General features: G+C 41.8%; 1 protein-coding gene across 1 annotated transcript in view; it reads right to left on the reverse strand.

Moving 5' to 3' along the window:
- bach2b (BTB and CNC homology 1, basic leucine zipper transcription factor 2b) overlaps positions 1-22931 on the reverse strand; it is a 96691-nt gene that overhangs the window by 17412 nt on the left and 56348 nt on the right. The window contains exon 2 of the mRNA XM_073492943.1: positions 12313-12567. Within this exon, the coding sequence (XP_073349044.1) occupies positions 12313-12555 (243 nt within the window). The 5' untranslated portion in view covers positions 12556-12567. The remainder of the gene's footprint in view (positions 1-12312; positions 12568-22931) is intronic.

Below are 22931 nucleotides of genomic sequence, written 5' to 3' on the forward strand. Positions count from 1 at the left end.
GCAGCACCCTCTCATTAGACCTTCTATCATCAACCAGTCATGTTGTGTGAAACAGATGTCACGTCACAACTCATGAGAATGGCGGCCCTGTTCATTGTTTATGTTTGTCATCACCCTGTTTTATATGACAAAGATGACATGGGATGATTGATCTCGATTGCTCCCTGCACAGACTGCTGTATATGTGGGATTGATGCTGTAGTATCCAGCGGCTGTCTTCAAATCCACCAGACTACTTAGATAAAAACAGTAATTTTCATACTTTTCATAATATTATACTTTCATAATTCATGAGGAGAGAAGAATAAAAAAGGAGAGAGACTATGGAAAGTGGCAAAAAGAAGTGAAGTCTCATAGAGAGTTCTGAGATCTGTCAGACAGACAGACAGACACGCACACACATACACACACACACACACACACACACACACACACACACACACACACACACACACAGACACACACACACACCAGACCACACCAAAAGTGCAGTAGTTAGTCTATGCAAAGTAACATGAGGTGAAAATGTCCTTGACAGTCTTACTGAACACCTTAATAGTGCCACTTTTCTGTATTCAGACTAGAACCATAATGTATTACCATGCTTCACTGCTGTTGCAGCCATAAAAAACAAAAGAGTAAGCTATATTTCCAATGTAAAATAATTCATTTGGACAAAAACAGTGACCACAAACAGCTCCCACTTATGATCAGTGCGTAAATAACATGTCCCTTCATTTGTTTCAGAGTTTATTATGTTTACTTTCTTACCATCAGCATCAGTGAAGTGAGCTGTCTGCACAGAGCCCAAAGGATATTAAAAGACAACACCCACCCAGCCACAGTCTGTTCACCCTGCTGCCATCTGACAACAGATACAGAAGTATCTGCTGCTGTACCACCAGACTACAGAGCAGCTTCACTCCTCAGACTGTTTTACTCAATTCATCCTCCACACTCCACCATGAAAATAGTTATTCTTGTGAAGCATAAAGGGACTACAACTTCATTATGTTGTACAACCCTAATATAAAACCTTTATATTGTTTGATGTGCGTGTTGAGCACTGACATATAAATTAAAGGGGCACTATGTTGCTTTGAACATTTAGAAGTTTAATGACACAGACACGCATGCACGCACGCACACACACACACACACACACACACACACACACACGCACACACGCACGCACACACACACACACACACACACACACACACACACACACAGAGTTAGTTACCGTAGATCAAGCCATGCCGACTGTGGTGGTTTAAATGAGTCTGGGCGGCCGGCTGCTTCCCGGGCTGCTGATAAACAGCAAAGCTGCTGGAGGAAAAGTGCTGAGCGTACCAGGGATCTATTTTCAGCTAGTATCAGCAGCTGCTGCCTGCGGGAGTGCATCTTTATGTGTGCCCTGCACCATATGTGATTACTCCACTGTTACAACCAGCACAGCAGCCTAATGAAGGAACGCGTTGAGGGAGCAACACAGGATGGAGAGAGGGAGGGGTAAATACTGAGGGAGGATGGATGGAGTTCAGAGGAAAATGAGAGAGGAAGGGAGACGGTCACAGTGTAGGAAACAAAGTGTTTAAGGAAGAAGAGGAGGACAGGGAGGATACACAGAGTGTTTCCTGGTCATTAGCTGACTGCCATGACATTTGAAGCATTTCAGCTGTTAGCAGCAGTTAGTGTATGAGTTAAGACAAAGAGACAAATTCATCAACCTGACAGATTGGGGCCATTTTAGGCGAACACAGGCCTGCTCTGCGTCTGGAGAGGACAGGCGATACCATTACAGGGCAGCAAATTATAGACAGGGGCCAATCATAGACCTGGACAATTCTCATGACATTTTTAAGAAACCTGCCAAATATCCTTTCATAAACAGGCTGAGCAATACTATATCATCCTCCCCTCTCCTCCCTAGATCACTCTCCTCTTTTCTCACCCAGTGCTCCTCTCTTACAGCGGCCTTTCGGCTCCATAGAGGAGAGAGGGCTAATTTATGCAAATGTTCTCCAGTGAATTCCTGCATGTCATGCATGCTAATGAGGACATGGCATGGCATGACAATGGAGTGCTTCCCCACGCAGGAGAAAACACTCCGTCTCCATTGGAGGGAGCAGCCGACGCTTTAACATCAGATCTGCTGAGTAACCTGACATTAACCTCTGTGTTCTCAGACAAACAATAAGGAGCCTGAGTCACAGCACTAATGGAAATGAAACAGGCGCTGTACTGTATGCTGTCATGACGCCATTGCGGGTTAAGCTGTTATGCTGGAGGAGATGTGCAGGGACAAAGGCCTGCTGCAGAACAGAAAAGCTCTAGGGCAAAAGTATTTTACAAAGACAGCTGGAGCAGAAATACAGTAACTTATGAACCTATCAAACAGTCAGATAAAAGAAGACAAACTGTATCATTTACCAGGCTAAAAATCTGATAATATCTGAAATCACAAGCTACTTGCACCACATTAGAAAGGTACTGTAAGTATTGTGTTTATTGTGAAAGAGTACTTATCCATATCTGCATTTCATTTAACTGCAACCTGTGATATGAAATTAAAAGAAATAAATGGCTGCCTGAGTGAAGGGAAATTATTAAAAGTTTAGTTGGAAATAATTCACTGTATACACAACTTGTAGCAAGGATTTAAATATATAGGTGTAAAAAGTAGCTGACATAGCAAATGATGCGTTTCTTGTTCAGCGATAACAACAACATTTTTTACACAAAAGCTGTACATCAAAAATGTCTGGCCCCCCAGATATGATTAGTTGTTATGACACATATATGTACTGAGGAAGGGTCATTTCAAGCTCAAGTATTAAGTTTGTTCTCTAAAATGACAGCCTATTAGATCAGCCCAGTCGGCTGAATAAAATGCTGGCAGTTAATGTTTCTGAGACATTTGTAAGTGTGAAGCCACTGTGCCTGTTTGTTTTGACCAAAACAGGCATTTTATGCCAAAACATGATCTTTTCCTCATCCTAACCAAGTGATATTTGTGCCTAAACCTAACCAGACTATGATGAATGCAGAAAGTGTCGTTACAACTTAAAAGAAAATTGAACCTAATGAAATATCTGTTGTTTGCAGAAAAGTGCACTGCCAACATTTTTTCTGGTGAAAAATTGTTTGGGTTGGGTTTTATTCATGAAAAATAAAAATAAGTAAAACCCACCCCTAACCCTAACTCCTCAACCTAACCCTTATACATTGAATTAAAACAGTAGTCGAAATACATTACAAACAGCCTATAAAACAAGCCAGAAGGCCTGCTGCTATATCAGTCTTCTAGAGCCTTCTTGGTTCTAGTAATAAGTCCAATAGTTCAGGTGCTGAATATCTATGTACAAAGGTTTAATGCACATTAGACAAGTGTTAACAATGAAAAGAGGGGCTCAGCACAGTTACACATTTTCACAATGAGAGAATTGGAAATGTAAGGAAAGTGTCATCCTCAGTGACAGCAGAAGCTCAGACATTCCTGGTGCTGAGCTGTGGGTAAGTTACCCCCCCCTCCCTTAAGGTGGATTAAATCAGATAGTGTATGTCCTAATCCTCTCCCAGTGCAGCTTACTGCACAGGCCAGACACTGGGGAGGACATAACCCCACATCTACACTATTTAAGAAACAGGCTCAAGTTTCAAGACTGTTTGGGCATTTCTGACCATACAGTTATTATAGTAAATCCTTTAATTTCTCCAAGTATATTAACAAAAAACAAAAAACAAAAATAAAAAATAACTCAAAAGGGTATTCAGCCCAGACTGATGAAAGTCTGTGTATTCCTTTCATTAAGGGGGATGTTGGCTGCTTAGCTGTGCCGAGGTGGAGGTTAAATACAAAGGGCATAAACATGGGGATCACACCGCAGGCTGTCACCCGAAGGCTGGCTGCTCAAGGTGCTCCTGCATCCAGCCTCTCACACTCAGACAAAGACCCTGCATTTTCTCTGTCAGCTTGTGACATGAGACGTGTCCTTGTGTTGGCAGAGAAAGAGAGACCCCCTGCTGGACCAAGGGGGTTGGGTATTAGTGCCAGTGCTACCACTGCAGCGCATCACTCCTCTCTCTACCGCTTCCTCTTCATCTTCTACCACCCAACCCCCATCTTAAAGGAAGGCAGCGCTCTGTCCCTGGCTCCTGGCTTCCACCATCTGTCTAATAGGCTGTGTTTGTGTGATAGTGTCCTGGCCAGGCACTCAGTGTGGGGCCAGTCCAAGTGAGGCCCCCTTAGATTAGCTGGTATTGTGCAGGTTGAGCCCTGATCAACTTTGACTTCAGGTGGTGGATGGATGTTACTCATCACTGCTTCTAAACCACAGCAAGAGCATTACATGTGCCTGTCCCAGGTCTATCTCAAAACAATGAGTTTGCTTAAATGCAGTCTGATGCTTTGCAGTCTCAACCTTCCTTCACAAGGTTTTTGAAGTCCCACAGATTTCTCCTTTGCATCCAAGAGAGTACAGTCATTATTTTCATAGCCACAAGGGGTCACTATTCAGGTGAATATAAAATATGTCACTTGCACTTGAAAGAGCCAACAGTGACGTCATTTTTCTGATGAGGCCAGTCTCCAGTTGTCGCCAACATGTTAGCAAATCAATACTACTGGCAAGATTGCCAATAAATATGATCTGAAAATGTATGATCCACACAGGGTGATTACAAGGGATTTTGGTGACCACCTGACCTCTCTTTTAAACCCAATATTTGCACTTGACTTCCATTTTATTCCACAATGAGATATCACCAGATCTAATGGGCAGATTGCCATGAAATAACCCACAATTGTCCTGCATTTCTGCCTTTCTGGCCCTGGCCTTCAAACCCTGGACCAGTGCGACCAGCCTTCACCCCAAATTACCCCAACTGGGTTTGCCTTCGACATCCCACCTGACTGCTGGATTCGCCCTCTCTCATTTCTCTCTTCCACTGACACTTTGTTGTTTTGGTGCTCCTGGCTGAATGGGAGTCTACATGATGCATGGAATCGTAACTGTCATGTGCTGGCGCCCTATTCCAAACTGCCTGATTGATAGTCTTGGGTGGGGGGAGCCATTGAGGCTAACCCTAACCCCGGCCCTAACTACCATTAGTACAACCTACTTTTTGACCTGTTGCTACTTTTAAAGATGTAATTTGTCTATCATTGGCTGTAAGTAGCTACCATTAGCTAATTAGCTTATGGTTCAGTTAGCTGTGGAGCCAGTGGCCCTAGAGTTTGCTTGGACCAAGACCTCGGATCACAGTGGGAGTCACCACAGCCAACTGGGCTCAGCCACACGCAACATGTCTGGACACCAAACCAAAAACTGTCTCTGAGACTGACAGGGGATCCAGCACAGTGTTAGTTCATGTTTTTCAATGTTTTAAGCAAAAATTCTGGCCATATCTTACATATTGCCCCTGTAAGTCACCATTAATAACAAACTGTTCAGTATTCCATTTAACATTTTCAGTTTGTGTGGCATGAACACTGCAGTCTTTAGGGGCCACAAGCACCACTTCAGATTTTTTGTCAAATCCTTTGTTACACTGCAGGTGGATACACTCTCCTTTTTAACAGGGTGCACATTTGTGTGTGTTTTCTTTTGAGATGAAAAATGTGGAGTCTTTTCGGGCTCATGACTAAGGGAAGAACTGACAAACAGGAGGTGGTTTGAGGTCTGTAAACCAGCACTCTGCTGAATCAGAGTGCTGTCCGCTCCTTTCTTTCCAGAATAAAAATCAAGAGAGGGCAGGAATGGTAGCCCTGAGAATCCACCACCATCATTCAGCCAGTCAAACATTCCCACGCTGGATGTCAGATGTGCAAACAAGAAGACTATGCAGTAGCTAATCATTGGAAAGACTGTGAATAGTTATTTGATTTGTTCAAGTCAACAGAATTAACACTGATGTAATTACTACAATAAATTAGGTTTGAGGAATAACATGAACAGTAGTGAGGATCACCAGATTCTCACCATCAGCCTCTTGTACAGAAGAACAGAGATTAGCTGACAGCAGTCTGCTGTGATCATGGCAGTGATGACTGAGTCACATTTTTGCACAAAGTTCCACAATATGGAGGTCATTTTTGTTTATCACAGTGATGACTGCTTCTCTCCAGTGGAGGGCTCTCTTCGAAATATCTCTCCATGGATTGTATTTATGGCACACTGATTCTTATGAATCCCCCTTTGTTCTTACAGTCAGAAGAAATATGATGTAGAGAAGCAATGTGTGTGTGTGTGTGAAGCCTCCATCGTCCAACACGGACGTTGTGCTCTTCTGTTCCTTCCCCCTGCTGGCTGGCCTGGAGGACAGCACAGCTGAGATAAAGCAGGATTGTTTTGTTCCCATGATGTGATGGCCAACAAAGCCCCTTGATGAAACTGGCTGCCCACAATCACATTAGATATAGATGATGTCACTCACCCGCGCCAGCCCCGGCTACTCCAAGGGCAGCGAGGCCATGAGAGAGCGGTGATGAAGGTGGTGGGGGAGGTGGTCTTTGTTTCACATTTCATCTGCACCAACCTCCCCCCTCTCCCTCAGTGGCAGCAGAGGTGCCTATTTGCCTTTTGTTTCACATAGGTGGCAGCCTTCAGTAGCTGCTGAAGGAATACTCTCTATGACTGGAGGCAGACACACGAGTGTCAGCGAAGTGCTGCTAACCGAGCACAGCTTAAGGCTGCTACTCTGAGCTGACACAGACCAGTGGGGGCTGAGAACCAGCCCTGCCCCCATCATCTGAGAGAAGACGGCGGTCAGACACAAGGCAGGGATGCGTCAGCATGCTTTAGTCACTGACCGTAAAGCACAGGGTGACAGGGGACCTTAAAAAAGTCGACAGGCCACATCAATGAAATGACATTCCTCCATGATGTGGCTGTGACTTGTCTAGACAGTCAGAGAGAGATGTACTACATGCTGAACAGGGCAGAAGAGTGCTACTTAAAGGAGAATTTCACCTCAAAAAATCATATAACAATTATTTTGACAAATTTTGCAATTGCGATAGGATTCACAATTAGTGGGAATGATACTTTTTACATCACAATTTTAATTTTAATGGAGAAAACTATTAAAAACCATGATGATGTGACATTTGTTTGGGTTTGTACCAAACAAACATGTTTTCTTACATCTGGAGAACAAGATTTGTGGGCCAGGACATCTCCGCATCGCTACAGTATTTCATTACATGCTGATTAGTCACACATTTCACCTTCATCAAAACATTTCAGCTTCTGAGATTTGGATATTGCACTGCGCCATATTGCGATTTCGATTTCCACTAATTCTATACTTTATAGTTCACTACATTTAAGGTGCATTTGAGCGCACCACAAAGACTTCAGCCGACAGACAACTAGCTTGAACATTCTGCGCCTGAGTGAGAGGAAATAACTCTCCACACCACCAGATGGTGGTAGACTGTATACATCATTAAAAGTGTCAGGATATGCAAACCGTTGTCATGATGAAGCAGCACGGTTGCTTATATAGGCAAAAGACACTGGCAAAAGAATCTGTACTAAATGGGTGAAACCATGGATATTACAGCGACACTCTCAAGGTGCTTTCCTTTTCTTTTTCCATTTCTCTCCTCGTGCACTGATTCGCTTAGCTGAACAGCCAATCAAAGTGATTTCTCTCACTGACGGGCTTCCCTATAGATTCGACATGCTCAGTTGGCTGTAAAAGCCACCGACAAGGGCCATGTGGTGCAGAACACACCAACTCAGGGCCCTAAAAGGGCCATTTATTTCACAGCTATAGTTATTACTTACTTTGCAAATCAAGATTTTACAATTACCAAAATATATGAATGCTTAAATACTTTTTACATATGAATAAATCAGTAATATAAATCTAAAATATATACACTGTGTTAAATTACACTGTGGAACAGTAAAAGTACACTCTGAGTACTTTTACATTTGGTCCTTTGAGCATGACTCCAGCTGCCACCACCGACAGCACCAGATATCACTTTAAGTTCTGCAAAATGGCATAATTCACTATTTTCTGGCATCAATTTGATTAGTGATAATAAAAATAACTGTATTTTGATGTAAAAAAAATAAAAAATAAAATGCATTTTTGCATTTCTACATAATATATGATAAAATTGGCAGGGTGCTGGTGAATGTGATGTAGCTTCCTAAGAATCCACTGGAAAAGAATAAAGCCAACATATTCATTATATGCTGTTTTGCCATTTGGATAAAATGATAAAAAATATATGAAATGTTGTCAAATTGAACCGGGATGGACAAAGGGAAGAAGGCACGGTGAAAACCTCAACGGGACTATATCGCTTTCTGGCACATTAAAGAGACAGCCATTGAAAGATGTTACTTTCCACACTCTATCTCACACCTGAAACACACAGCAGCTCATGCATTATTCATGACTGCAGTGAGTGAATGAAAGGGATGCTGCTTTAAGCATCCAGGAGCCATTCCCTGCAGTCATTCTTTGAGTTAAGGAGCAGAAAAAAAGCCCCCGATGCTCATTTTACATAAGAAGACAATCTGACGTTAACTTCTTTTTCAATGAGCCGGCGACAAAGTCGTTTGACAGGCGTTACTTTATTAATACACGCTGGCCCCAGCGAGGAGCCGCAACTCCACAGCACATGCGGGATGTGCCCCAGTTTTCACAGCAGCACATGTATATACGCATGTGTGTGTGTGTGTGTGTGGGGGGTGTGTGACATCAATACGTCAGAGTGGTACTTTCATCATGTGTTTGGCGGAGGAGCTCTGACGGGGATCAGTTGAAAGTGGCAATGTGAAAGTGAGCAAGAGACAGGAGTGTTGCTGAACCTGATGAGCGGTGAGCCCGAGGTGGCATTAATCTCGCCATGAAATGCTACCCGCTGCTGACAACGATGGCGGCAACATCTGACAGGTGCTAATTGGCAATCACAGCCCTATAGGCTCAATAATGCACTTTCTCACACCTTTCGCTGAGTCTTTATCCCTCAGTGAATGACAGTTCAAATTAAAACACTGTTTTACTACCATCCTCTCATGACAGAAAAATGGCAAGGAAAACAAAAATAACACAAAAAATAACCTTAAAGTCAACAGTGAGGTGAGAGGTGATAATATATTAAAAAGAGAGGGACTTTATTAAAATCCTAACCTCTACATTTGTACTGATTGAATTCTCAAAATCATTTATTATTAATTCATAATGTTTCAGAATAAAAGAAACCTTTGCAACACTCCGGCAGTTCACTTTGTATTGGGTAAATCATGAACAAAATGAGGGTGGAGCCTATGGAGCTTACCATGGCAAGTTATTAGGTTTAAAAGGACTTTTTCAAGATGGCCCTGCTAATACAACAAAATAATACTTCATTCTTATGTAGAGGCATTACAACTACACAGACACATCTGTACCCCTTAAAGGATATCTGTAGAATGTCTGTGTTGAAAGCTGAAACCAGCTGTTAGTTTATGTTAGTGGACTCCATTTGTGAACTGACATTAGCTACTGTTGCGCTCTGTTAGCGGAGCGGAGAGAGGCACTGAGATGAGGCACTGGAGAACGTGAATAACATCACATCCTTTGGACTGTCGTGGATAATCTAACCCAACTCAGAAGTCCACAATCTAGCAGATTTAGACAAGTTAAATAAACCGTCCACAGGCTTGTATAGGCAACAGAGAGGGACCGGGGCCTCACTTTTCACGTTTTTCAAGTTACAATCTGCTCACATATGGCCAATAATAAAGTGATTAATATATGTAAATTGATACAAATTGTTACATAGAGCCCCTTTGAGGTGTAATCAGACAGTGATGAAGCTTTTTTTTTTTACCTAGCTTCATTCACACAAAATTGACTGTTCCAGAACTTGCAGTGTTTTAAACAGTTCTCGTACCGGCAGTACCAGTGTTAGCAGGAGCTTGCTAGCAAGCTACAAGTGCAGGGATTTTCCCTGATCAATCAGAAGTGAAACATGTGAAACGTAGCAACCACACAGTATCTTTCTGTTATATTAAAGTACAAAATGCCTCCTTTTGTCTTGTGTCTATCAAGTCATCAATATTAATGACGTGAGGTCCATCACAGTCCCGACTAATAATACTCAGGATCAGTCATGTTTTTTAAAGCTTTTTGTGACACCAGAGAAGATCCATATTCTCATAAGGCACGGTAAAGTGCAGCATAATTTGCTGTCAGTTACCAGAAGTTGTTTTCCCCTGTGGCTTCATGTAATGCTAATGATGCAAGATGACAGTCACTAAAACTGTCAAGTGAATGAGTTACATGTCAGTCCAAATGACTTTATGTGTATTCCTCTGGGCCTTTTTGTAAAATGACAGAGTAAACACGAACTGGACCATAACTAAAGGCAATAATGTATCTTTGGCCCGGACCAAATTTCCACAAGGTCAGTGCTATAGACCATATTTACACGGTGGCCATTTTCCTCTGACGTCACAGTGGGAAGCTCAAATGCTGTTATCAAGAGCATGTCATCCTGCCATGTTCCAGGTTGCGACATGATAATATCAGGGAATCTGACACACCTTTTTCATTTCACTGCTCCCTGACTCATCAGCAACTGGAAAGACAAGGATAATGAAAATCCAGAAGGATACTGGGCCATACAGTATGTTGTTAGATAACACAACATATTTGGTAACCCATTAGCTTCTGTTAGACAACAGCTAACGTTAGCTTTCAACATCTTACTAGCTAGGATTACTATTTGATAGTGTTCTAAAATACAATAGAAAAAGCATCAATTCTGAAATATCAGTGGACATCTTGGACTCATTTATTTTAGCCTGTAAGTTGCACTGGATGTAATCAAGCTTTTAATGTAGGCTAACATACCATAATGTCATGTGAAGCAGGCCTTGCCCAGACAACACACTCACTGCTAGTGCTTATAAATACTTTCATGTTGTCATTTGCATGAATATTACAGAGAGATGTGATTTAGTGAGCATAATGTCACATTATGTTATTGACTTACCAGGACATGTCTGAGGTCAGGTGAGAGAGTGGGCTAACATTGCAAGCTTAATAACATCCTTCGCGTTTTATGTCCAGGCTTGCATAAATTTGTCCAAGATGGGTGTTGATATTTCAGAATTAATTTACACCTCCTTTTACTATCCATTGTCTTTTCAGTTGCTGATCAATCAGAAGGGAGTGACATGATAACAATATATGAGATTCTCGATGTTTATATGACTTACAAACTGAAACACAGCAGTACAACACTATCCAGCAGCATTTAATCTTTCCATCTGAGCCTGACATCAGAGGAAAGTGGCCACCGTGTGAATATGGTCTACACAGTGTTGAGGGTAACTAGTTACAAAGTAATCCGTACTCGGATTACTTTTTTGTTGTAACGAATAATGCAAAGCAATTAGTTTTGCACTTCAAGTAATCCGTTAAGCTATAAGCTATACACACGTTTTGAAAAACTGTTATAATCACTACTCTGGAGTAAAGTAAAGTAGAGAGGACAGAACATTGGCTGGGTGAGTCTGTGTGTTTGAAAAGCTTAAATGCACTTATACAGTTTGTGTGTAGGAATGTGTTTTGAAAAAAATCATTGTATTTGTGCTTTTATGGTTTCTATGTAAGCACTCATAGTTTATCAGTTCATTAGTTGCGTGTTTAAACATCATATACTGGCTATAAGAGCCCGTGTTGTATTGTTGTCATTGAAACAGCTGTGCCTAATACTGTATGCCTCTGCCCAGTTCGCTGTCAGATTGTTAGCAAAATAAAGAGCTGTAAATGTTATATTGTAAAGAAGGCTACAAAATGACGGCAGAGACAATACATTCAGAGGTACAAGTACACCAGGTATACCAGATACGGTCAGACTGAGCTGTGACTTTGTGTGTTATAATACATGTGATACTTTGCAAGACAGCTGTTATTGTTGCTTCGGACAAAAGCATCTGCTGAATTAATACATAATACATATACTTCAGTTGTACTAGAGAAAATGTCAGTAAGCTTTTTATACATTTTTATGCATTAAAAATAGTGTGGACACTGCTGTAATTTACATAAGGCTTATGTCATGGCCAAAGGCTGCATTCTGATCAGTTTTTTTTGCTTGAGGTGGAGAGTGGTCAGTGGGTCCAGCAGTCACAGTTCATCAGTTTGTGTGGCTATGGATGCTAGGGGAAGGTGCAGAGAGCCTGGTAGAATTGTACAGTGGAGAGTTTTAGTGTTTTATTGTCTAAAAGCCTACAGCAGTTGTACTCTTGCAAGAGAAAACTGTCATGGAACCAGTGTGATTGATGGACATACCTCTTCCGGAAGGCTAACGACCAAGCCATTCTCCGCCTGGCCCACCAGCGCCTGGAGGAAATACTCGCTGCAGGCGGCCAGCACGGCCCGGTGCCCACGGAACTCCTTGCCCTCCACCAGGACAGTCACATCGCACAGGATATCCTGCTTCCGCTGGTCGTTGAGGCAGAGGAGGATATTGGTACAATGAACTGTCGACTCATACACATACATGGGGGCTTCAGGCTTCTCATCCACGGACATTCCGCTCACGCCCTGGAAATAGAAACACAACAGAGGGGGGTCAGCTTACAGCCGAACCCAGCGAGCACATACCGCAGGGCTGACATCAGCCCCGACGGTCTGCTGCAGCCAGCCTCATGATTCAACACATACAAGCCTGACTGACTGCTGCTCTCTTCACGTGCTCACTCCCCCTTTAACATTCAAAAGCCAGCAGAATGTTGTCGTGCATGACCCTGCTCAGTGTCGACCCACACAAAACATCCGTACATGAACAACAAAAGACTGACTTTGAGAGTAGTCCACACATTTCCACTTACACACTTACCCCTGTACATTCAAATCACATGCTCAAAAAAACCCAGGTAATTACATCAACAAATAAAAACACACAGAACACCCTTTATTTAAAGGCCAATCACATTTAAACCAAAGGTAGACAAGAGAGTCCAGAGTAAAGTGTGCTGTACTTTCTGCTTTAGATGTCCACATGTGTTTGTAATCTAAGAAGGACTCACTGTAAAGGTATGCTGAGCAGCTTGGACACACTCTGCAAGAGAATATCCGCTGCACAAGGGGGAGAATATAAGTACAGGAGCAGCTTGTTCACAGGATAACCCAAATGACAGTTGCGAGGTTAAATTTAAGCTATGGGAATGGAAAGAGTTAAAGAAGTTCTGTATAATATGGGCACAAAAAACTGTATATCTGCAACTGAAGGCGTTGTGTACTTTACTTCATGAATGTAATGTTACAGAGAGGAGAGAGGAAAAGAAGAGAGTGAGCCAAAGTCTCCTGTGAGTGCTGAGTCTAGTGAGAGGTTGACCTGAGTTCAAACCCACAGACACAAACACCCTCTGTATGTGCTATCTATCTCTGATAGAGACAGAGAGTTTGAAATGAAATACACCCTTACCTGAAATAACCTTATGGATTGCTCTGGGTCTGAACACTCATCTCTGAGCATCTGCCCACTGCATCTGAACTCTCTGGTGTTTTACAATAAAGAATATCCCATTAAAAAAGTGCTATGTTGTCCTCTTGCTTCAGCTTTATTGCCTGGCTGCAGTCATGGTCAGTCAGCGTAACTCCACACTTCCATCAAAACACAAACCCCAAGAACACAACATAACAGCACGTGGTCCTGATTTTCCTGCCAAAAGTTCCATCCTGCTCACCCTGTGATGACAAACGCACAGCTATATGCCCTCAGAGAAAATCACACACACACACACACACACACACACACACACACACACACACACACACACACACACACACACACACACACACACACACACACACACACACACACATTGCCCTCAGTGTCTGGTCGAGTGTCCTGGGTGATGAGCAGTTAAAGGACCCTCAGTAAGAGTAAAGTTCTGAACTTGTGTTATTTGAAGTTCTTGTGTGCTGTTTCATTGAATAAAATCATTTTTTCTGTCAAAAGCAATGCCTTGACATGAGGTGACTTTGTCCTTTTGTCCCAGTTTTAGACAGTGCTGCAAATTAGATTTTCTCAGAAAAGTTCAGTTTCTTTAGTTGGCAGGCGAGCTATCAGGCAAATGTAGTAAATGTGATTACACTCAGAAAATGTCCTCATTCTGAATGGAACTGTTCTAATTCAATTTCCTCCTTATGATTGGAGGGAAAATAATCTGAAATGCTGGATGTTGTATACACTGTGCTGCATTTGACTGACAGCTCATGGGTCATAGGGGCTCCCTATATATGGAATTGTAAATAGAATGGAGTTTTTGCCAATCTGGTTTTTGTGTAAATAAATTAAAAACACCTTCACTTCCTGGTGTTAGCAATGACTAAATAACCACAGGAAGCAAAGAAAGCTCTTACTGACTGATGAAAAATGCTTAAGAAGAGGAGAAGTGTTGAGTGGAGAAGAGCTAGCATTCCTTCAGTAAACACAATAAATACATTCGACACAGAGACGAGCTCCATAACTTGCCATAACACAATAATTTCACCCAGCATCCAGGATTCTCAGAGTGGAAAGATGGTGTGTGTGTGTGTGTGTGTGTGTGAGTGAGTGTGTGCATGAAATGGTGCAAGTGTTGCTACTACTTTAAGTGTGAAAATGGAGACTGACGGGCGTCTTCACCTTGGAAATAGAACTAGCTCCCATCTGGTGAAAATAGGAGCCTATCGCTGTGTAAATGGAAAGGGACAGGGTGGAAATGCAGTGAAGGAGAGCTCTCCACACTGCAGCTGATCAGGTGAGACTGTGGTTACATGGGCAATCAATTCAGTTGACAAGTCTCACAAAAACATAAGAGTGCTGAATGAAATCATTGGATAAGGCGTTGTTTGTTTCCATGTGCCATGTAAGCAATCATACTGTAGACCACGGCCTTTGAAAAAACTGCATCCAGTGTTTGGCATGATCGCTGCATGAATACTATTCTGTTGTCTTGAGCCAACAATTTCATCAGGATATAGAGAAGTTTGTGTATAGAGGGTGAGTTGGAGATATATTCTAATGGGTAGAAGCATTTTCATGACAAATTTTTAATACATAAAAAGTTTTTTGAAAGGCTTGACTGGAATAAAAAGGCTGCGGGTTAATGCATGGATACTCGACCCGAACCAATTGGGACCCGATGGATCCCAACGGGCAGGATCGGGACAGGGGTGGACAAAAATGTAAAAATGATGTTCGTGTTCAGTCACATCTATTGACATGGTGCTTTCAAGTACTTTTAGTGAAAATATAGTGAAAAAACAAATACGTCATGTAAAAATAAGTGATAGTAAGTGATGAGCCTACTGTCTGTGTTGGGGCTATATGTGCTGTTGTTTGTTATTTCTGTGTGCGTAGAACAATGCCTTTTCACAGTCATCTACACTATACATGTCTATTGTCAAGGTAAACAGGCAGGCTGTAGGCTAACCATGATGACAACTACTGTACGTGACAAGGTAGCCGATGTCGAGTTTGGGTCACCCTGGTTACTACTCTCTCAGACTCGTGTCACCTCGTTAAATTCTCAAACGTCATGACCATCAATGTAGGCCAGGTATTGCAGATGGAATATTCAAATGACTCAGGCATTGCACTGCCCCATTTTTGACCTCAAATTTATGAAGAAAACTGATTTAAACAGTTGACAGCATTTCTTGAACTATCAGCGCCTTTGAAAACCAGAAGCAAAGACTAACCACAGCCCAGCGAGTGGCTTCTTTGTCCTATTGGGTGCGAGAAGGGATGATGTTGATGTCTCAGCATAAGAGAGCAGTCAATCATTCTCTATCCGCTGCATAGCCCACTAGAAGTGCAACTGACACAGGCAAATGCATACTGAGCGTAGACCACAATGAGGGAAGTGAAAATTGTGGGCTGGCTTTGCGAGGCTGCACTGAGCCATGAATTGCATTTAAGCCATTTGTAGATTCTGCTGTTTACCTGTGACAGGGTCAAAGTGATGATTTGACTGGAGCGATCTACTGCGAGAACAAACAGTCTGCTGTGGGGGCTGTTGTGGAAAGTAAGTCCAGACTCTCTTGTGGTTCTGGCTGGTCCAACTCTTGTATAGTTTGCTTATTTCCACCAAACATTTCTTAGTTTGCTTCCTCAGCTTCCAAGAATAATGTTTCCAGATGCGGTTGTGAGGTTCAGAACAAACCAAACATGCTATTTCTACCCTGGAATGCACAGTCGCCTCACTTGGACTTCAGATGGTTTGTTGCAGTGGAAGTAAAATGCAAGGATGACACAAACACACACACATGCACACACAAATACAGTGCAAGCATATTCACAAACACACATCCTCATACAGACACATACCCAGACACACACACACACACACACACCACAAAATAGCAGGTTGTGGCAGAATTCTAGAAGTGCTGATGGATGCAAAAGATTTCCTTTTTCTTTCTTTTTTTTTGAATTCCAGGGTCAGTTGTTGATGGCAGCTCTTTCTGCTACACTTATACAGATGCTGCCAACCTTCTCTGTAGTTGCGACCATTCCTGTGTAGATCAAAAGCGCAGCGGGATGGTGATGAGAGCGCTCCTGCTGCGGTCGGAGCTGGCTTCAGGGCTCACCGGTGGATGCTCCTGCAGCGAGCACTCTCATCTGAGGGAGGCTGATGAAGACTAATGTGGCTGGAGACCCGTTAACTCTGCACCGCAGATTATAGCAATTATGTATGTGGAGCTACGGCGCACTGCTTCAATTGTGCGTGTAGAGCAGCCCACACACTGCTGTACTGTACAGGAGGTGCATCAGAGAGGAGCTGCAGGTAACATCCTGTACTAAACAATGCTATCATTATGTTCACCTGTCACTCTCACAGCTGACAGTACCTGCTGTTACCTAACCATTTTCCATGGTCAGACTGATTGCTCACTGACTGTAACGATTTCTGTGTTGCTTCTTCGTATTTGTGTCAAAAGTCTTGTTCTCCCTGCAGAAAGGTTTCCTCTCTGAAGCTCTGACTGTAGCTTTGATGTACCAAACTGTCACACATTAGATTTCTTCCATCTATTCAATCTACTGCGGGCACCAAACACACATTTTTAATCATCTAAAATTAGATTGGGTTGCTCTCTTTCTCCCTCTCATGTCTTTGTGTTAAGTACAGAGCTGGAAACAGGATGTGGTTAGCCTAGCTCTGTGTAAAGATTGGATGCAGGTAGAAACAGCTAGCTAGCTCTGTCCAAAGTAAAAAAAATATCTACACCTCTGAAGCTCACTGAACATTTTCTATCTCATTTGTTTCACTTCAAAACAAACAGAAATGGAAAGATGACAATGGTTTTAGGAGTAAGTGACGTGCTTAGTCTTTATGCTAAGCTAGGCTAATCCCGTCCTGACTCCAGCTCTGTATTTAATGCACACATGAATTTGATAGCAATCTTCTCATGTCACTCATGTCACAGTACATAAGCATTTTTTCCAGGACGTTGATCTATTCCTATAAAGAACAGTTCATTAAAAAATGAAAATTCTGTCATTATCTACTCACCACCATGCTGGTAAAGTTTGGTTCTCCACAAAACATTCCTGTTGCAGCATTCTCCTCAAACACTGACGTAACTGGGGCCTTGAATCATCAGTCGATCTTTATTTGTATAGCACCCATTCACAACAAAAGTTATCTCAGGACACTTTCCAAGTTGAACGGGTTCAAGGTGGAATCTTCACTGTAGCTGCTAAGCTAAGTGTTCTGGAGCGCATCCTGACTATGTCCGTCTGTGAAGTGGAGGCACAGGCTCAACCTCACGTCAAGAGTGAAAATAACGTCTTTTCAAAACAATTTGGGGTCTTGGGGCTTCCAGAGACTTGGATCACGCCAGACGTTCTGTATGGAGCCATTGTTGTTGTTTTTGATGTTTTAGAACAAGGCCCTGTCGTCCTCACCTGTTCAGCAGAATGCTACAACACTGTTTTGCTGTGAAGCTCCAGAAATGTTTTGTGGACAATGAAACTTCAACTGATTCTCCATCGGTATGGAGGTGAGTAGATAATTACATTTTCAATCTTGGTGAACTTCTTATAACTTACTTATGACTTATTTACAATGTATTCTGGCCAAAAAAAAAGACATAAAAACATGCTCATTACAATCCCAAGATTATATCTTCAAACTGCTTTGTTTTAAAAAATTGTACTTCTAATTATATCAATTATAATTTTGTATGATTTCGAACAAGAAACATCAAACATCAAATCATTAAATTTGAGAAGCTCGGACAAGCTAACGTTTGGCTCTTTTACTGGAGAAATTACTTAGATTATCTGGATTGTTGTTAATTAATTAAAGAATGAATTAAAGAATTCAACAAGCACAAGGAGATAATCAGCAGCAGCAGAAATATAAATGCTTACAGGATTACTTGTATAATTTCATCTGCAACACAGCCACGCTTTCCTCTATTTTGTTGGTTATCAGCGGGTCACAGGTGCCACTGATTGTTACCATGGAAACACAGCTGAGATACTTTATTTTTATGTGGAGAAAAACTAAGACTGGACTAATTCAAACCAAGCAAACACAAGTATTTAGAGACGAAAAACCACATTTATGTATTGAGCAGGATGTTTGAGTCAGCTTTGGCCTGACTATCATATGACGTGGTCTCAGTTTGGGGACTTTTAAATAGGAGGGGTGGAAGGGTGGTGTGGTAATGTGTGACAGTGTGTCATAATGTGCTCTGTGATGTGTGTCGTCGCTCTCTCTGGGTCTCAGCAGAATGACGTGCAGGGTGTGTGGAACAGCACCATGATGGGCTAAAAAAACCCAATGCAAGTTCTTTTAAAGGATGATGATAATTTATCATAACTTGGTCTTTGAGCTGACTGTTGATTGTTGATTTTGGAAACTGCAGCTGACAAAACAATCTTCACTCAAGGTCCACTTACTTGATTCTCAAGGTGCTTTTGACCTTACTACACCGTCTAGCTCAGTTTTCATGGTATGGAAGATCACATCGTTTTTTAGTTTTGGCCATTACTGTACTCACAAGGTCATTGCTAAGATCTTGGAAGCAACAACATTAAAATGAAGTCTGGTGGAGCAAGAATCAAGGTTCAAGGTTAATTTATTAGTCATTCTATAACAAAAAAATGTTGTAGTCCCTTTATGCTACACAAGAAAAAATATTTTTATGGTGAAGAAAGGAGGATGAGTTCAGGAGTCTGAGGAAAGCCTGAAGAAAGAAACTATATACTACCCTAACTTTTGCCCGATTGCTGGATGAGACATCAGCACATGTAGATGTAGCCGCCAGCAGCTCTCCAAAACTTTGCTTCATTTTTGTTTTAATTTGGTATTTTTTCACCTTTTGCTACTTAAGCACACTTTACTTATGACAGAAATACACCCATCAACATTGGAAAAGGAAGTGTGGGGTTTGGATTAAGCAGCAGACCGTGAGACAATTTCCACCAATGGCATCTCCCGACCGGCCAGTCAGACCAGCAGGACTAACGTCACCATCCCAGGAAGAGAGAAAAGAGAGCTAAGAGCTAAGCTAACCTTTTTCAGAAGATTCCTTCTTAAATTCTGTTCTTTCCATCACTCGTTGATATAATAACATATTGTTTTCCATCGTCTCCTGACAGATTAGTGCCACAAACAATCAATCAGGGTGGAGCAGAATGAAGACCACAGGTACATGCACACCTGCTGCAAGTGATGAGTTGTTGCATATAACAAAGTAACACACAGGAGGTCTAAAGAACAACTTAAACTAGGGCAATAATTTTAAAATCCCTTGAGTTATTGGGATGATTTGTCTAATGGGACATATCCAAGGCATGAAAAAATACAAATGCAGCCTGTGGCTCCTTATAATAAACAAGGTTAGCCTCGACTGCGGCTGCTATAGTCTAATAACATTATTCACTGAGCCAGTAGAGTCAGAGTGAGACTAACATGAACACTGTGTCACTGTGCACAATTAGAGGGGAGGACTCCTGCCAGATGACTGTAATTACACTGAGGATGAACATGGTTTTAATTGGAATTATCAAATTAGGCCACAGCAACAAATGCCCTTGGAGCTGTACAAGGTGGCAAATGTCAACATGTAAGGTGATGATGATGATGGGTAGGTAAATGGAAGCCCTAATCTGGGGTGTATATTACCATGTACATTTCTAATGAAAATCAAATGTCTGCTTCAAGGCAGTGTCTGCACGTAAATAGGATGCAACCATTATATTTTGTGTTTGAAAGTAACATGCAGATCATATTTTTGGAGGGGTTTCATTTCCTCAAGTGAAACTTTCTGCTTCCCCACACCCCGAGATTAGTTTCTGTGGCAGCGTTGGCCAATGTGATAGTATCTCTATTCATCAGTCTGCATGACAGTTTTTAATACTTTGATCTTCAGCAAGATATAATAACACATTACATTTGTTATTGGGAATCTTGGTCCCCAGAGGATGATTGCTAATAACTTCTGTGACAGCATTACCCTTTTTATCTAGTCAAAACAACATTTCTGCTGGACCAACACTTACATCCATGACAGGAAGTGTTTGAATTCTTGGTAGATAGACATTAGGGCTGCATGATATTGGTGAGATTATTAGACATATATTATGATTGCAATATGATTTATGATTAGTGGGTATGTTATTATTTGCATCAAAATGTTCAGTTGTTGTAAGAATTGGTCATGTAAAGCTTTTGAATTTGAATTATGATCCAAGGTTTTCACTTTACAACTGACGTCTGTAACTGTTCTGCTGTAACTTAAGTTGATTACATGGTTAACTATCGGTTAACATGACTCTATGACCTCAGTGGCTTATGAAACCATTGCAAAACCCACTGAAAACCAATAAAGTACACTGTCTTCAAGACTCAAAACATCGCTGTTTTTGTAGTTCCCTAAATTTTTTTCCCATATTATTCAGTGTGTTTCTCATATGCAACTTTTGGTATTACAGAAAAAAAAGCATGCAGCTCAGGCTGCACATACAATCAGAACAGTCCTGAACAGAGCCAGCCTTCAGCCAACACTGTTAAATCACAAATAAATCATTTCTAAAGGAAAGGCCATTCTTAGTAAGCGGAAGGAAGGATGACTTGTCTCTGCATCGCAACAAGCAAACTGTAACTTAGGAAGTAACTGAGTCATAAATTTAAAATCTAAAGTGACTTGCAACACAAAAAAAGAGAACTGATCTTTTAACAGACTTCACCAGCAAAGAGTGGTGAACATTCATTTAAATAAATAGCATCTGTGGTGTTTTGTATCAAAATAAGCAACCCATCATCCCTGAACTCAATTCCTCCACTTACTGTAAGAACATTGAAGATTGAAGGCGAGCAGTTTCTGGGACTTTCCAGTCCAACCACTGTAAGTTCACTAACATCCATGGTGAAGGCTCCTTCACACCGCTGATAAGGTAAACAGCCTTTCAGAAGGTCACTGGGTTGCTGATATTGATCCTGAGATAATATATGCAAGACAGCCACGTCTGACACCAGCTGCTGATGCTCACCAGGCTCTGCTGATCACATACAGAGGAATGTGGAGGCATAATGAGAATGTTTCTTTGCCATTTTCATCACACTGACTTAGATGTTTGACAAATTGTTCATGCCCAAATAAAACCATGCTCTCATGAAGAACACATGATATACACATAGCCAAAACATCACAACACAAGACCCTTCACACTCTGTGTACGCAAAATGTGACAGACGTACTGAATTCAGTTCATGGTAAACCTAACATGGAGGACACAGAGTCATCTCAGGCTACTGCTCGAGTCATTATGCTCAAGTCCATCCACAAATGGATCAAGTGCTTTCTGCTCCAGATGGAAATCAATACTGTCTCCTGCACTTCGATCGGGGGCCTGAGCAAAGACAACACAACATCAATTCTTGAAGAAAGCTCTGCCCATTCGAGGTATTCATGCACAAGATAAAAATACAACTGGACTGAACTAGAAATGAGCACCAATTTATTTGGAGGACTCTGGAGTCCCTCATTATGACCTCTTAGCAACACATAGTTCTAGCATGGTCAGGCAACAAAGGTAACTCAGATTAGCTTGAGCCTCCTGGACAATCCTGGCGCGCTCTTGCTGCTGACACTGATGAATGAGACTGCCTATGAGAGTGCGCGTTCGTCTGCAAGGCCCAGAATGCACTTGGAACACTGCACAAACCTGCATGTATCTGCAATCGTCCTAATTAACACCAGAGCTACTTCATCTCCTGGCAATGGAAAAGGTTCAGGCACTGACCTCAACCATGTGAATCAATACTCAAACCACAGCAGAGATTTACCTTTTAAAAGAAACAATTAGTGTGGAGCACAGCCTAATGGAAAGCATCAAAGACAGCAGAATTAAATGCTAAGAAACTCATTATCAGAGCAGCCAACATCTGCATTAAAAATGCATTGAGGCTTATCTCTTTGACATTAGGAAAAGACTACTCAAGTGCAGAATGTCTGCACTGAGGGATAGTGCTGTGAGCCAGGTGTTTGAGGCAAGATTTCTGAGACGTGTCCTCCAAACTTGGTGTCAGTGTAGTATCTTGCAGCTTTATCTATCACAACAACACTCAAAATGACATTAATAGAAGTATCTCGCTTACCAATCTCACATTGAAGAACAAAATCAAGACTAACAAGGACATTTTTGTATTGCTGAAATGCAATAAACTCAGTTTCACTCAAGCTACCTGTTGCAGATTTGACTTGTAAATCTCAAGAAGCATCGTCTCCATCCACTCAAAGTCACAGAAACAGAAAACAAAAACACGCCTTGAAAGCATCAGCTGCCAGTGTTCCTTGGCATTACCTCAAAAAGGCATCAGCACACATCCAGTCATATTCCACTCTTTGCTCTGACAACTTTCTAATGTCTCTCACTGCATGTTACCGGCAGCATCTGAGCC

This window comes from Pagrus major, chromosome 22 (assembly GCF_040436345.1).
Source record: "Pagrus major chromosome 22, Pma_NU_1.0".
Lineage (NCBI taxonomy): Eukaryota > Metazoa > Chordata > Actinopteri > Spariformes > Sparidae > Pagrus > Pagrus major.